At 57.4% G+C, this 14,207-nt stretch overlaps 1 protein-coding gene across 2 annotated transcripts; it reads left to right on the forward strand.

The window, feature by feature from the left end:
* Window positions 1-1,773: 1,773 nt before the first annotated feature.
* Window positions 1,774-6,620, forward strand: RAB7B (RAB7B, member RAS oncogene family). 2 transcript variants are annotated; one of them, XM_033080190.1, is made up of 6 exons: window positions 1,774-1,841; window positions 3,257-3,318; window positions 4,095-4,221; window positions 5,094-5,309; window positions 5,696-5,821; window positions 6,092-6,620. In XM_033080190.1, exons 2-6 carry the CDS (start codon window positions 3,266-3,268, stop codon window positions 6,170-6,172), a joined length of 603 nt encoding a protein of 200 aa, XP_032936081.1. In that variant the 5' UTR covers window positions 1,774-1,841; window positions 3,257-3,265; the 3' UTR covers window positions 6,173-6,620. The 2 variants fall into 2 exon arrangements, with proteins under 2 accessions (XP_032936081.1, XP_032936080.1); XM_033080189.1 differs by lacking the exon at window positions 1,774-1,841 and adding an exon at window positions 2,609-2,642.
* Window positions 6,621-14,207: the final 7,587 nt, after the last annotated feature.

Here is a 14,207-nt window from a genome sequence, read left to right on the forward strand (position 1 = left end):
ATGCCCTTTGCTTCCTTCCCTTTCCCTCACTCCCACAGCCCTGCAGGGCACAGCCCGTCCTCTCCTTGTCCCCACGAGCCTTTCCCCCGGCTGTGTCAGCCCCAGCCTGGTTTTCGTCACCTTCCTCCCAGTCACAGGCCACAAAACCCACGCCTTTTCCTCAGAATTGCTGACGTGGGGCAGCAGCCAGGATAGGACTGAAGCTGTGGTGGCTGGAGCTGCTGAGAGTTGCCTTGGTCACCTCCTCCTCCTCACCACTGCTCCCACTGCCTTCACCCAGGCACAATCTCAGCCCAGGGGGGATTAGGAGAGCAGGAGCTTTGGGAAAATCCCTTTTCCCATGAAATGAAACAAAACCAGAGCTGAGGTTGATGTAGCCTGGTGGGTACAGCCCCCCTGGCCCAAAGCAGAAGTGGCCGTGGGCAGCAGCTGCAGTTTGGGATTGACCACAAACCCCGGTGCCAGCAGTGAGGAGAGGCTTTGATCATCTGATAGGGTGAGCAATCCCATCCCAGCAGGGACACGTGAGAGGAACCAGGGCAGAAGTTATTGCAGGGGGAGCTTGAACAATAAATTCTATCTGCAAGAGCAAAGGTGAAGCAGGATGGTGAAAAAGGGCTGAAAACAGGGATTAGGAGACAGCTGCTCCAGGGAAACCTCAGCCTTTTACCCACCACTAAGGCAGGTTCTCCTGCCTCAGCCCAGCTCCTCCCAGAGCCTGCCCTCTGGGGGGAAAAACAGATTTTTCTGGCCAGACAGGTCCCAAAATTACACTTGGAGAAGAGGGGGAGGAGGGTTTGTCCTGCTGAGTGAAGTGATCCTCCCTGAGATCCCATGAGGGTCTGGAAGGGAGAAAAAAAATCTGCAAAAATTCTGGAAGTGGAAAAGCAACAGCCAGTGGTCTTGGAGGGATCCCAAAACCTGGGCATGGGGAGCACCAGGGACAGATGAGGGACACCCTGCTCCCACTGCAAAGCCCAAATCCTACAGAAAGCTTGGCAAAGGCACAGGACCTGTTCTTGCACGTCGGGAGGCAGAGCTCTGCCTTTGCAGCCGTGGCCAAGCAGGTTTTCCCACTCCAAACAACCCTGGGCACCCTCCTGGTACTGGGATCGCTCCGTGGGGACAGCTGAGATCCCCAAAATCCCATTTACTGAGGGAACACATCCTCCTGCAGCCGTCACCAGCTCTGTTCCCTCTTTTTGGGGTGGTTCTGGGGTGCCCGTTCTGCCTGGGGGTGCTGGGGATGTGGCCCCGAGGGGCTGGAAATGCTCCCGATTCCCACCCTGCCCCTGTCCTGCTACACAGAGCTCCTTATCGGGATCCCAGCCCCAAATCCATTTATCCCATCCCACGATATCAGTGCAAAGTCCGGGATGGCTCCAGGGATGCTGCCCACAGCCCCGCCCGGCTTTTGTCCTCATCCCTGAATAAATCCCCAGCGGGCACGCAGATACTGAGTCCCAGGGAGGTGGCAGAAAGAGGAGAGGCCAAAAATCAATCCCAAATTCCAGCAGCGCAGAAGAACCTTGTTCAGAGCCAGGGACATTCAGCAGAGCCCCGGAACAGAGAGAAAATCCATGAACATCCCAGCGCCCGCCCGAGGCTGCGGGATCTCGGCCCCTTTGTGCTGATGTCACGGAGCCGGGCCGGCAGCTCCTTCCCCGGCAGGGCTGGGACCTTCCCCGGCAGGGCTGGGACCTTCCCCGGCAGGGCTGGGACCTTCCCCGGCAGGGCTGGGACCTTCCCCGGATCCTCCTCCCTCCTCTCTCCCCTCCCCGGGCCCGCTGCAGCGGAGCCGGAGCCGGAGCCGCGGCCGCCCCGCAGTGAGCGCTGTGCAGGTGAGTCCTGTGCAGGTGGGTCCTGTGCAGCTGAGTCCTGTGCAGGTGAGTCCTGTGCAGCTGAGTCCTGTGCAGGTGAGTCCTGTGCAGGTGGGTCCTGTGCAGCTGAGTCCTGTGCAGGTGAGTCCTGTGCAGCTGAGTCCTGTGCAGGTGAGTCCTGTGCAGCTGAGCACTGTGCAGCTGAGTCCCCGGGGACAACCCAGACCCTCGTAGCCACAGCGAGAGGAAACTCCATTTTGAGCTTCAGAACATTTGGCATCCCAAAAAAAACCCAAAAAAAAAACCCTGGGAAGTTTGTGTGTGCTGTGCCTGTGCCCAGGGTGGCAGAGGGGCAGGGGGACCTGGAGCCGGAGCTGAGAGTTCCCCGCTGCTGTTCCGAGAGGGAACGGCGCAGGGCTGGCCAGCGCATCAGGGAAAAATGCAGGGATGGGGCTGCCAGCGTTTCCATCCGTGCCTCGGCCGTGGGGATGAGGCTGCTGGAGCTGCTGGAGCTGCTGGAGCTGCTGGAGCTGCTGGAGGATGCTGGTGCCATCCGAGGAGGGGGTTTCAGGGATCCTGACCAGGCTCAGAGGATGTGGGGACACTGGGACATGATGGGGACACATCCCGGGGGGAGATTTCGGGGTGCTCCCTCCTGGGCGGGGATGCTTGAGGCACCGAGGAATTCCGCCTGGCTGGGGTCTTCTGTAATAAATTTAATTTTCGGCAGGACCCCAGGCGCGTGTGCCAGGCCTAGGGGGAGGGACAGCGCTGGAGAGGGGGTGGCAGAAGCAGGGAAGTGGCTCCGAGCAGCTCTGAATGGTGATGAACCGGCGAGTCCGGGCGTGCTCCGGCTCCTCGGGAGCGCGGCGCGGGCGGGGACCTGGCCCGGGCTTGGCACGGGAGGATTTCTGTCCCCACCACGCCTGGGACACAATGCTGGCATGGCACGGGGGAATTTTGGCATGGAGGGGAGGATTTCTGTGCCCACCATGCCTGGGACATAATGTTATCATAGCACGGGAGGATTTTTGGCGTGGAGGGGAAGATTTCTGTCCCCACCACGCCTGGGACACGAGTGCTGGCATGGCACGGGGGGAATTTTGGCATGGAGGGGAGGATTTCTATCCCCACCATGTTTGGGACACGAGTGCTGGCATGGCACAGAAGGATTTTTGTCGTGGAGAGGAGGATTTCTGTCCCCACCATGTTTGGGACACAATGCTGGCACGGCACAGAAGGATTTTTGGCGTGGAGGGGAGGATTTCTGTCCCCACCACGCCTGGGACACAGTGGCACGGGCATGGTGCTGGCACGGTGAGGACACAGCGACATCCGTGGTGTCAGGGTGGGAGGGTGGCAGCAGGGACAGGACCCAGAGGTCGCCAGGAGCCAGAGCCACCCCCACACCCCTCTGAGCCCCTCTGGTCCTGCAGGGCCTGTCCATGGACGCCAGCAAGAAGGTGGATCTGAAGATCATCATCATCGGAGCGCTGGGGTGAGGAGCTGGAGAGGGAGAGAAGTGCCCGGAGTGTGCTGGGTGTCCCCTGGGTGTGCTGAGTGTCCCCTGAGCGTCCCCTGAGTGTGCCAAGTGTCCCCTGAGTGTCCCCTGGGTGTGCTGGGTGTCCCCTGAGTGTCCCCTGGGTGTGCTGGGTGTCTACTGAGTGTGCTGGGTGTCCCCTGAGTGTCCCTTGGGTGTGCTGGGTGTCCTTTGAGTGTGCTGAGTGTGCTGAGTGTCCCCTGAGTGTGCTGGGTGTCCCCTGAGTGTGCTGAGTGTCCCCTGAGTGTGCTGGGTGTCCCCTGAGTGTGTGAATGTCCCCTGAGTGTGCTGAGTGTCCCCTGAGTGTGCTGGGTGTCCCCTGAGTGTGCTGAGTGTCCCCTGAGTGTGCTGAGTGTCCCCTGAGTGTCCCCTGGATGTGCTGGGTGTGCTGAGTGTCCCCTGAGTGTGTGAATGTCTCCTGAGTGTGCTGCCCGTCCCCTGGGTGTTCTGAGTGTTCCCTGAGTGTGCTGGGTGTGTTGAGTGTCCCCTCGGTTTGCTGGGTGTCCCCTGGGTGTGCTGGGTGTCCCCTGGGTGTGCTGAGTGTCTCCTGAGTGTGCTGAGTGTCACCTGAGTGTCCCCTGGGTGTGCTGGGTGTCTGCTGAGTGTGCTGAGTGTCCCCTCTTTGTGCTGGGTGTCCCCTGAGTGTCCCTTGAGCGTGCTGAATGTCCCCTGCCCCTGCTGTGACCAACCAGAGCAATACCAACCCTCACCAGTGCCCCATTCCTCGTCCCCAGCGTGGGCAAGACCTCTCTGCTGCACCAGTACGTGCACAAGACGTTCTACGAGGATTACCGCACCACGCTGGGCGCCAGCATCCTCACCAAGGTCCTGCCCGTGGACAGCACCCCCCTGAAGCTGCAGGTGAGCTGGCACTGCCCAGGTGAGCTGGCACTGCCCAGGTGAGCTGGCACTGCCCAGGTGCCCGCCCTGACCCCAGGGCTGTGTGTGTGTGTGTCCCACCCTGGCCTGCTGTGCCCCAAATGCCCACCGGGGTCATGAGGGCTGGAGGTGCAGAGCCCGATTTTCAGAGCTGATTTTGGGACCCTGATTTTCAGAGTCTGATTTTCACAGCCTGAATATCTGAGCCTGGTTTTCAGAGCTGATTTTGAGAGCCTGATTTTGAGACTCCGATTTTCTGAGCCTGGTTTTCAGAGCCTGATTTTTCAGAGCTGATTTTCAGAGCTGATTTTGAGACCCCAATTTTCTGAGCCTGATTTTCAGAGCCTGAATATCAGAGCCCGATTTGCAGAGCTGATTTTCAGAGCCTGATTTTCAGAGGTGATTTTCAGAGCCCCATTTTCAGACCCCCATTATCAGAGCTGCATTTTCAGAGCCCAATTTTCAGAGCCTCATTTTCAGAGCCCGATTTTCAGAGCTGATTTTCTCAGCCTGATTTTCTTAGCCTGATTTTCAGAGCCCCATTTTCAGAGCCCAATTTTCAGAGTCTGATTTTCTCAGCCCAATTTTCAGAGCCTGATTTTCTCAGCCTCATTTTCAGAGCTGATTTTCTCAGCCTCATTTTCAGAGCTGATTTTCTCAGCCTGATTTTCAGAGCCTGATTTTCAGAGCTGATTTCCAGAGCTGATTTCCAGACCCCGATTTTCAGCATCCATAAATCGCACTGAAATCCCACAGGAATCCTGGAGGCTCAGCACTCCCTGAAGCTGCTCCTCTGTGCTGCAGCACCCACCCTGCTGGTGCTGTGTGTCCATCTGTGCCCTCCTCTGCCCTAGATCTGGGACACGGGGGGACAGGAGCGATTCCGCTCCATGGTGTCGACGTTCTACAAAGGCTCGGACGGCTGCATGCTGGCCTTCGACGTGACAGACAGGGAGTCCTTTGAGGCCCTGGACAACTGGAGAGATGATTTCCTGGAGAAGGTCATTCCCAGGGAGCAGGATTTCCCCATGGTGGTGCTGGGGAACAAGATAGACCTCAGTGACCGGCAGGTAAGGGTGGAGGAGGGAGAGCAGGAGGAGCAGTGCTGGAGTCACCATTCCTGGAGGGATTTAAAAGTTGTAAAGGTGTGGTGCTTGGGGACGTGGTTTAGTGCTGGGTTCATGGCTGGACTTGGTCTTGAAGGTTTTTTCTGACCTAAACTATTCCACGCTGTGGGGTCCAAAAGGGTTTTGGGGGCTGATCCTTCAGCTTAGACCAAACATTTTCCCTCTCCTCAAAAATCCAGAGCTCCAGGCAAGGAGCTGCCACCTCCCCAGGACCAGGAGGGGATGAGCAACATCCTCCTGCTGCCCTTTGGGACAGAGGATGTCCTGAGTGGGTGAGGAGCATCCCCTGTGCCATCCCTGAGCTGTGGCCCCATCCTCCCACCCCGCAGGTGCCCAAGGAAACGGCCTCAGCCTGGTGCAAGGAGAAGGACATCCCGTATTTCGAGGTCAGCGCCAAGAACAACATCAACGTGGCCGAGGCTTTCGAGACCCTGGCGAAGCAGGCGCTGAGCACGGTGAGAATCCTCGGGGGGATTCGGGAGGGAGCTGGGACCGAGAAACGGGGCAGGGCTCGATCCTGGATCAATAGGAGCAGGACCTGCCGCCTCCTTTTGGCGCACCCACAGCGCTCCAGCACTGTCCTCTAGTGGCCGTGCCACGGGGACATTGGTGTCCCTAAGCCCTGCGCTAGGTGGCTTTTCCCGGGATTTTGCCTTTAATCACGAGTCAGGCTGGCTCTGAGCTGGTGTCACTCATCCCTCCCCTTCTCCGGTTTTTTTTTCCAGTATAAAGGGATTTTTGAGAGTTATTTAACCGACTCCATCAAGCTCACTCCCAACGACAAGCCCAAGCAGAGGTGCTGCTGACCCCGGGGCTGCTGGGTGGCCACACTGGAGCCCTGCCCGGGGTCCCACTGCCCACCCCATGGACACAGGGACTGGCCATGCCAGGGCACAGGATGGCATCACCGGGATGTGCTGCTTGCCACGGCTCTGGAGCTGCTCTCCAATCACTCAGTGTCACGGTGGCCCTGTCCCCGCTCCATCCTGGCACCGAGTGGGCGATGTCCCTGCGGTGACAGTGCCAGGCAGCGCTCCCAGTGTCACCTCCCTCCCTCCCCAGGGCACAGCCCCGCGCCTCTCAGAGTGTGGACTGGCCTGAGGGGACAATTGGGGTTGGTGGCCTTGGCACAGGGCTCTCCTGGCCACTCTGGAGGTGACTATTCCGTGCCTCAGTTTCCCCTCCTCTCACACATCCCCCATCAAACACTTTCCCCCTCCCGCCTCGCTATGGAGGATTCTCAAAAAAGCACTTTGTCAGGGGAACTTTTTTTTTTTTTTGAAAGGAAATTAAATATTTCATTTTTATTTATATTTATGTGTTGCAAAACGCTCCCTAGGTCCTGCAGCAGGAAGGAGGGGTGGGGGTTCCAAACTTTCCTCCTTGAGCCTGTTCAGCTTCTCAGGGCTGGGGGGATGCATTTGGGGTCTGGCTTTCTTTTTTTTTATGCAAATTTTGAGTCAGGAGAGAGAGAGGAGATGTGAAACGAGTGTGCACACGGGGTGTGTCGGCAGAGGGAGCCCGCTGGGAGCAGAGCCCGGCTCCTTCTTCCCTTCCTGCATCCATCCCGTGCGCACCTTCCAGCAGCTGGGAGCCACCGGGGCTGCAGCATCCCCCGGTCCGGATGGGCTCAGATCCCCGGGGAGGGACCAGGGACCTGCCATCCCCTCCAGTGACTGCAGGGTGCCACAGAGCTGTCCTGGCATCGCCCTGGGGACATCACCCACAGCTGGCCCTGGGGACATCACCCAGAGCTGGCCCTGGGGACATCCCCGGAGCTGGCCCTGGGGACATCACCCAGGCTGGCAGCTCAGGAAGGCAAAACCTGAGCCAGGGCTGGGCACGGGGGGCTGCAGAGGTGGAACTGGAGCTGGGACTGGAGATGGAGCTGGGGAGCTGAAGCTGGGACTGGAGTTGGGGCTGGGGCTGGAGCTGGAGCTGGAGCTGGGGCTGGAGCTGGAGCTGGAGCTGGGGCTGGAGCTGGGGCTGGGGCTGGAGCTGGAGCTGGGGATGGAGCTGGGGCTGGGGCTGGAGATGGAGCTGGAGCTGGGGTTGGAGCTGGAGATGGAGATGGAGCTGGAGATGGAGCTGGGGCTGGAGCTGGAGCTCCCATCCGGAGAGGATCGCAGAGTTCCCACCCTGGTCCTTACGCAACCTCCGCCTGTTTATTTGGGCACCAGGCCGGGGAGAGGATTTGTCCCTTCCTATTGCGAGGAGAGGGGCATTAACTATTCCCTCCCCACCTTCTGCACAACCTTTCCCCAGCCTGGAGCCCCCCTCACCCTCAGCATCCCCCAGCCCCATCCTGGGCTGCTCGGAGCCGGGGCTGAGCGCTGTCCGTGCCAGCAGAGATGTTGTTTCTCATCACACCCTTCCCCCAGCGCTGGCAAACAAAAACCTGATCTGTTTTACCCCAGAGAAGCAGTTTGGACACCCAGGGCTGAGCACAAAAGCACTCAGTGGAGAGGGTGTTCCCCGAGCCAGGGCTGGGCAGCCTCTGGCACAATACTGGGGTGCTGGAGCTGGGTGGGAGCTCAGATTTGGCTCAGGGTCCCCCTGCAGCCCTGGAGCTGGGGACAGGGACAGGCAGGACAGGCTGGAATCACACCCTGAGCTGCAGGCACAGCTCTCTCAGAGCCCCTGGACCCTGAGCTGGGGCTGGGCAGCCTCTGGCACAATCCTGCTGTGGCTGCTGGAGCTGGGTGGGAGCTCAGATTTGGCTCAGGGTCCAGCTGCAGCCCTGGAGCTGGGGACAGGGACAGGCAGGACAGGCTGGGGTCACACCCTGAGCTGCAGGCACAGCTCTCTCAGAGCCCCTGGACAGCTCTGACCTGCTGGGCTCAAACTGAGCTGGGCTCCAGCACGCACAGAACATCATCCCAGACATTAAAAATTAAGGAATTAAACCTTTGGAGCTGGCAGCATCGCCAGTGGCATCACCCCCCTGTGGAAATCCTGGCTCAGAGATGTGCAGCAGCTTTCCCTCTGCCTCCATCCTTGCTGGGCAGGGTGTCCTGCAGCCCTGGCACGGCCAGGAGAAGGGCAGGGTGGCACAGGGCCAGGCAGGATGCTGGCAGGAGCAGCCAGAGGTGCAAAGCTGGTAACACTATCCCGAAACCCGATAAAGGACAGGGGGAGGTTTGCAACACGTGGGATTAACAAGGTCAGCTCAAGATTTTCTCAGGGTGAAAATCAAAGGGGAAAATATTTGCCTTGTGTGACTCAGTGAGTTCCTGAGCAGCCACCTGAGTTCCTGAGCTCACCCTGTGGCCACTGCTGAGGAGCCAAACCTGAGCCCTCCTGCTCACAATAATCAGAGACTTCCCAGCTGCTCTGCTGTCCCTCCAGCATTTCATTCACCCATTGAAATGACAAAAATCAGTAAAATCCCACCTTGGTGCTGGTCACCAAACAGAGACCCTCTTGCAGAAGATCTGCTCTCGGTATTTGAGGAATTAGCAGCCCACACTCACCCTAAATCCCTGATTTCCAGTTTGCTTCAGTGTTCTGAGGTTCAGCTACCCCTGAGAGCTCTTCACCACCCTCATCTCTGAAATCCCAGGTGTGCTCCTGTCCCCTGGTGGAACCAGCCCTGCCCCAGCAGGTCCCAGGGGTGGCAGCAGGGTTGGCCAGGGTGGATTTCCATCACAGATCCCCCGTGCAGGGCAGATTTCCATCACAGATCCCCCATGCAGGGCAGATTTCCATCACAGATCCCCCATGCAGGGCAGATTCCCATCACAGATCCCCCATGCAGGGCAGATTCCTATCACAGATCCCCCATGCAGGGCAGATTTCCATCACAAATTCCCCATGCAGGGCAGATTTCCATCACAAATTCCCCATGCAAGGCGGATTCCCATCACAGATCCCCCGTGCAGGGCAGATTTCCATCACAGATCCCCCGTGCAGGGCAGATTTCCATCACAGATCCCCTGTGCAGGGCAGATTTCCATCACAAATTCCCCATGCAGGGCAGATTCCCATCACAGATCCGTGGTGCAGGGCAGATTTCCATCACAGATCCCCCGTGCAGGGCTGGCACAGAGCTGAGACACATCCCAGGCACAGGCAGCAGTGCCCAAGAATCATTGAAATGATAATTTAGGTTGGCAAAGCCCTCTGAGATCATCAAGCCCAATCCCATCATGAAATCATGTCTCTGAATATTCACCTAACCCAGGCTGTGGTGCCTGGACCTGGGTGGGATTAAATTATTTTATTGAAATGTGAGAATTTTAATACAGGCACTGTAAAATAACTTTAAAAGCTGCAAAATTAATTAAAAAAAAAACAAAACTAAATGTTCCTGTTTGGAAGCAGAAGCCCCATTGACCTGGAGCTGGGACTGAGGGTAATGCAGTGGCTTCAGCCACTTCAAAGGGGACCTGATAAACCCCAGGGGTTCAAAGTTCCAGGTAACCTTCCAAAGGCGTCAGACGGGAAAAACAAAGCCACGGCATCACGCAAATCCTTATCTGTGTCCCGTGGTGCCACCGGGCCACAGGGCAGTCAACACCTCTGGAGGTGTCAGCACAGGGCTCTGCAGCCTCCCTGTGCCACCAGGGCCACTCCTGGTCCCTGTCACCACCAAAGGAGGGCTCGGGGGGATGGCCTGGGTGCACTGGGATTTCCTGCCAAGAACGCTCCTGGTGCTGTGGGTGACCCCAAATCTCTGCTCTGCCTTTCATCATCTGTCCCATTGTCCCACCCCCAGGCAGGGGGTGACACTGGTGATGTGACTGTCCCCATAAGGTGACACTGATGGTGTGACTGTCCCTCACAAGGTGACACTGGTGGTGTGACTGTCCCCCACGAGGTGACACTGATGGTGTGACTGTCCCCACAAGGTGACATTGATGGTGTGACTGTGCCCCACAAGGTGACACTAATGGTGTGACTGTCCCCACAAGGTGACATTGATGGTGTGACTGTCCCCACAAGGTGACATTGATGGTGTGACTGTGCCCCACGAGGTGACACTGGTGGTGTGACTGTCCCCATAAGGTGACACTGATGGTGTGACTGTGCCCCACAAGGTGACACTGGTGGTGTCACTGTTCCCACAAGGTGACACTGGTGGTGTGACTGTGCCCCACAAGGTGACACTGGTGGTGTGACTGTGCCCCACGAGGTGACACTGGTGATGTGACTGTGCCCCACAAGGTGACACTGGTGGTGTGACTGTGCCCCACGAGGTGACACTGGTGATGTGACTGTGCCCCACAAGGTGACACTGGTGGTGTGACTGTCCCCCACGAGGTGACACTGGTGGTGTCACTGTCCCCCATGAGGTGACACTGCTGGTCTGACTGTCCCCACAAGGTGTGACTGTCCCATAAGGTGACACTGGTGATGTGACTGTCCCCACAAAGTGACACTGGTGGTGTGACTGTCCCCCACGAGGTGACACTGACAGTGTGACTGTCCCCACAAGGTGACATTGATGGTGTGTCTGTGCCCCACAAGGTGACACTCATGGTGTGACCATGCCCCACAAGGTGACACTGGTGATGTGACTGTACCCCACAAAGTGACACTGATGGTGTGACTGTGCCCCCCAAGGTGACACTGGTGATGTGACTGTCCCCACAAGGTGACACTGGTGGTGTCACTGTCCCCCACAAGGTGACACTGATGGTGTGACTGTCCCCCACGAGGTGACACTGATGGTGTGACTGTGCCCCATGAGGTGACACTGATGGTGTCACTGTCCCCCACGAGGTGACACTGATGGTGTGACTGTTCCCCACAAGGTGACACTGGCGGTGTGACTGTGCCCCATGAGGTGACACTGATGGTGTGACTGTCCCCACGAGGTGACACTGGTGGTGTCACTGTCCCCACGAGGCGACACTGGTGATGTGACTGTGCCCCACAAGGTGACACTGATGGTGTGACTGTTCCCCACAAGGTGACACTGGTGGTGTCACTGTCCCCCACAAGGTGACACTGGCGGTGTGACTGTCCCCCACAAGGTGACACTGATGGTGTGACTGTCCCCACGAGGTGACACTGGTGGTGTCACTGTCCCCACGAGGCGACACTGGTGATGTGACTGTGCCCCACAAGGTGACACTGATGGTGTGACTGTCCCCCACAAGGTGACATTGATGGTGTGGTTGTCCCCACGAGGTGACATTGATGGTCTGACTGTCCCCAACAAGGTGACATTGATGGTGTGACTGTGCCCTACAAAGTGACACTGGTGGTGTCACTGTACCCCACAAGGTGTGACTGTCCCCAAAAGGGACACACAGCCAGCCCAGATTGGAGGCACAGCCACCCCCTCACCCTCTGCCCACCCAGCCACAGCAGATGTTGGTGTCACTCCTTCCCCCAGCCCACAGGAGCTGCTGTCACCCTGTCCCACCGCAGAGGACACCCAGTGTGGGGTTGTGTCCCCAGGGCTGGGGACAGCAGGGTCTGGGGACACAGCAGGGCTGAGATCCAGCACATGGGGAGGATTGGGGACTGTGGCCAGTCCAGCAGTGACATCTGGGACATGCTGGGGACAGCAGCTGGGGACAGCAGCAGGAGCAGGCTGTGCCACTGTCCCACCCCTCCCTGCTGTCCTTTGGGTGCTGAGTGCTGTGCAGAGGATCCCAGCGTGGGACAGAGCAGGAATAGCAGCAGAGAAATCCATTAGGACTGGTTTTATCAGCAGGGGATGGCCCCTGTGCCATGGCAGCAGCTCCCAGGCAGGTCAGAGCCACCCCAGGGTCACACGGGACAGATGTGACCCTTGGACACCCCAACCCCAGGGGATTCCAGGGATTTGCAGCCTGGGGCTGTGCTGCTGGGTCCCTGCTGCCCAAATTCCCCAGGTTTAGCTTTGGGCTAGGCTGGGCTCTGTCCTGGGTGAAGGAGCAGCTCCTCAGAGTGTGGGCAGCACAAACAATGGTGATCTGCAGCTCCCCTCGTGCTGACCGAAGGGAAAATGTGGATTTGTCTCCTCTCACTGCTAAGGCTGAGCTCCCTCAGGTCTGCATGAGGCCAGCAGTGATAAACAATACAGAGAACAGGAATTTTCAGTTTTTCTCAAGTTTGCTGAGCGGAGTTTAAAAATTAAACACTTCAAATGGTGTTGGGAAGTTTATTCTGGACCATTTTGGATCTCCAGCATCCCTGGGGGTGAAGTCAGGGCACTGCTCAGCCCTGGGTGAGGCTCAGGGCACTGAATCCCCCTGGCCCCAAATGCTTTATTTCACTTTAATGCCCTTTAACCACTGACTCCTTCAGGGCAGGCTGGCACCTGAGCTCCTCCTGGCATCACACCAGCCCCAACACTCCTAAAACTCCAAAAAAAGGCAAAGCAGGCAGCGCTTTCATCTCCAATCTCTGATCTTTCTGACCAGGGGCGACAGGACCTGCTCCTGCTCCAGGTCCTCACGTCCAACACCTGAGCTCCAGTGCAGGCACTGACCTCAGAGCCCTGAACAATGAGCAGCTTCATTTCTGCCCTTATCTCCCTCCCATCCCAGCGTTTGGGCCTTAATGAGTTGCCCAAGGCCACATAGCAGCAGTGATGGGACCACACTCACTTTTTTTTTTTTGTTCACTTTCTGCCTGGGGAAGCAAGGAGAATCCACACGTTCTCCTCCCCACACACCTTCCCACTTTTTTTTTTTTTTTTTTTTTGGAGGGAAAATTCCTCTTTTATTTTTTCAGATTGGAAAACCTCCCTTCTCAGGAATTCAACAGTTTAAGGGAAAAAAAAAAAAGCCTCGTTTGGGTTGATTCTGCTGGGTCAGAGTGGGCAGAAAGCCTTGAGGCAGTGCCTGGAGCCACCCCCAGCCTGAATTCCAGCAGAATGGGATGCTCCAAAGGCACCCCTGGCCCTGGAGGCTCCCAAATTCCTCCAAGGGCAGGAATTTTTGATGCTGGGGTTGCTCCCAGCCAGCCCCAGGAGCTGCTTGCGTCCCTGCGCCTTGGGCAGACCTTGCTGAGCACATTTGGAGTTCCCCTGGAGCAGGCAGATATCTTACACCTATTTTACAAATAAGATAACAGCCCTTGCTCAAGGTGACCTCAGGCTTGTCCGGAGAGCAGTGGCCAGTCCCAGGTGGGGACACACAGCCAGTGCCAGGGGCTCTTCTGGGGGTGACAATTCCTCTGGAGCTCCTTGGGACAGAAATTCGGGTCGGTGGGGTTGGCTCTGAGCACCAGAATGTGATCTGTTCCTCAAAACAGGGTGTTTTACCCCATAAATCCCAATTTGGGGATGTGCTCTGCTCCCCAAACCTGGGTGTTTTACCCCATAAATCCCAATTTGGGGATGTGCTCTGCTCCTCAAACCAGGGTGTTTTACCCCATAAATACCAATTTGGGGATGTCCTTTGCTCCTCAAACCAGGGTGTTTTACCCCATAAATCCCAAAATGGGGATGTGCTCTCTGCTCCTCAAAACAGGGTGTTTTACCCCATAAATCCCAATTTGGGGATGTGCTCTGCTCCTCAAACCAGGGTGTTTTACCCCATAAATCCTTCAATTTGGGGATGTGCTCTGCTCCTCAATCCAGGGTGGTCTCACCCCACAAACCCCAATTTGGGGATGTGCTCTCTTCTCCCCAGTCCAGGGTGTTTTACCTCATAAATCCCAATTTGGGGATGTGCTCTCTGCTCCTCAATCCAGGGTGTTTTACCCCATTAATGCGAATTTGGGGATGTGCTCTGCTCCTCAAACCAGGGTGGTCTCACCCCACAAACCCCAATTTGGGGATGTGCTGTCCTCCCCAATCCAGGGTGTTTTACCCCATAAATCCTTCAGTTTGGGGATGTGCCCTCTGAGCCTTCCTGCATTCCAACCTCGCTTTTGGGGCTGTCACAGCCCTGCTGCCTC

This window comes from Catharus ustulatus, chromosome 25 (assembly GCF_009819885.2).
Source record: "Catharus ustulatus isolate bCatUst1 chromosome 25, bCatUst1.pri.v2, whole genome shotgun sequence".
Taxonomy (NCBI): domain Eukaryota; kingdom Metazoa; phylum Chordata; class Aves; order Passeriformes; family Turdidae; genus Catharus; species Catharus ustulatus.

Excerpts from the sequence above, each read along its gene's own strand:
- RAB7B (XM_033080189.1), top strand. Across the intron at positions 3,319-4,094 it reads ATCATCATCGGAGCGCTGGG|CGTGGGCAAGACCTCTCTGC; the intron begins GTGAGGAGCTGG and ends CCTCGTCCCCAG. Across the intron at positions 4,222-5,093 it reads GCACCCCCCTGAAGCTGCAG|ATCTGGGACACGGGGGGACA; the intron begins GTGAGCTGGCAC and ends CCTCTGCCCTAG.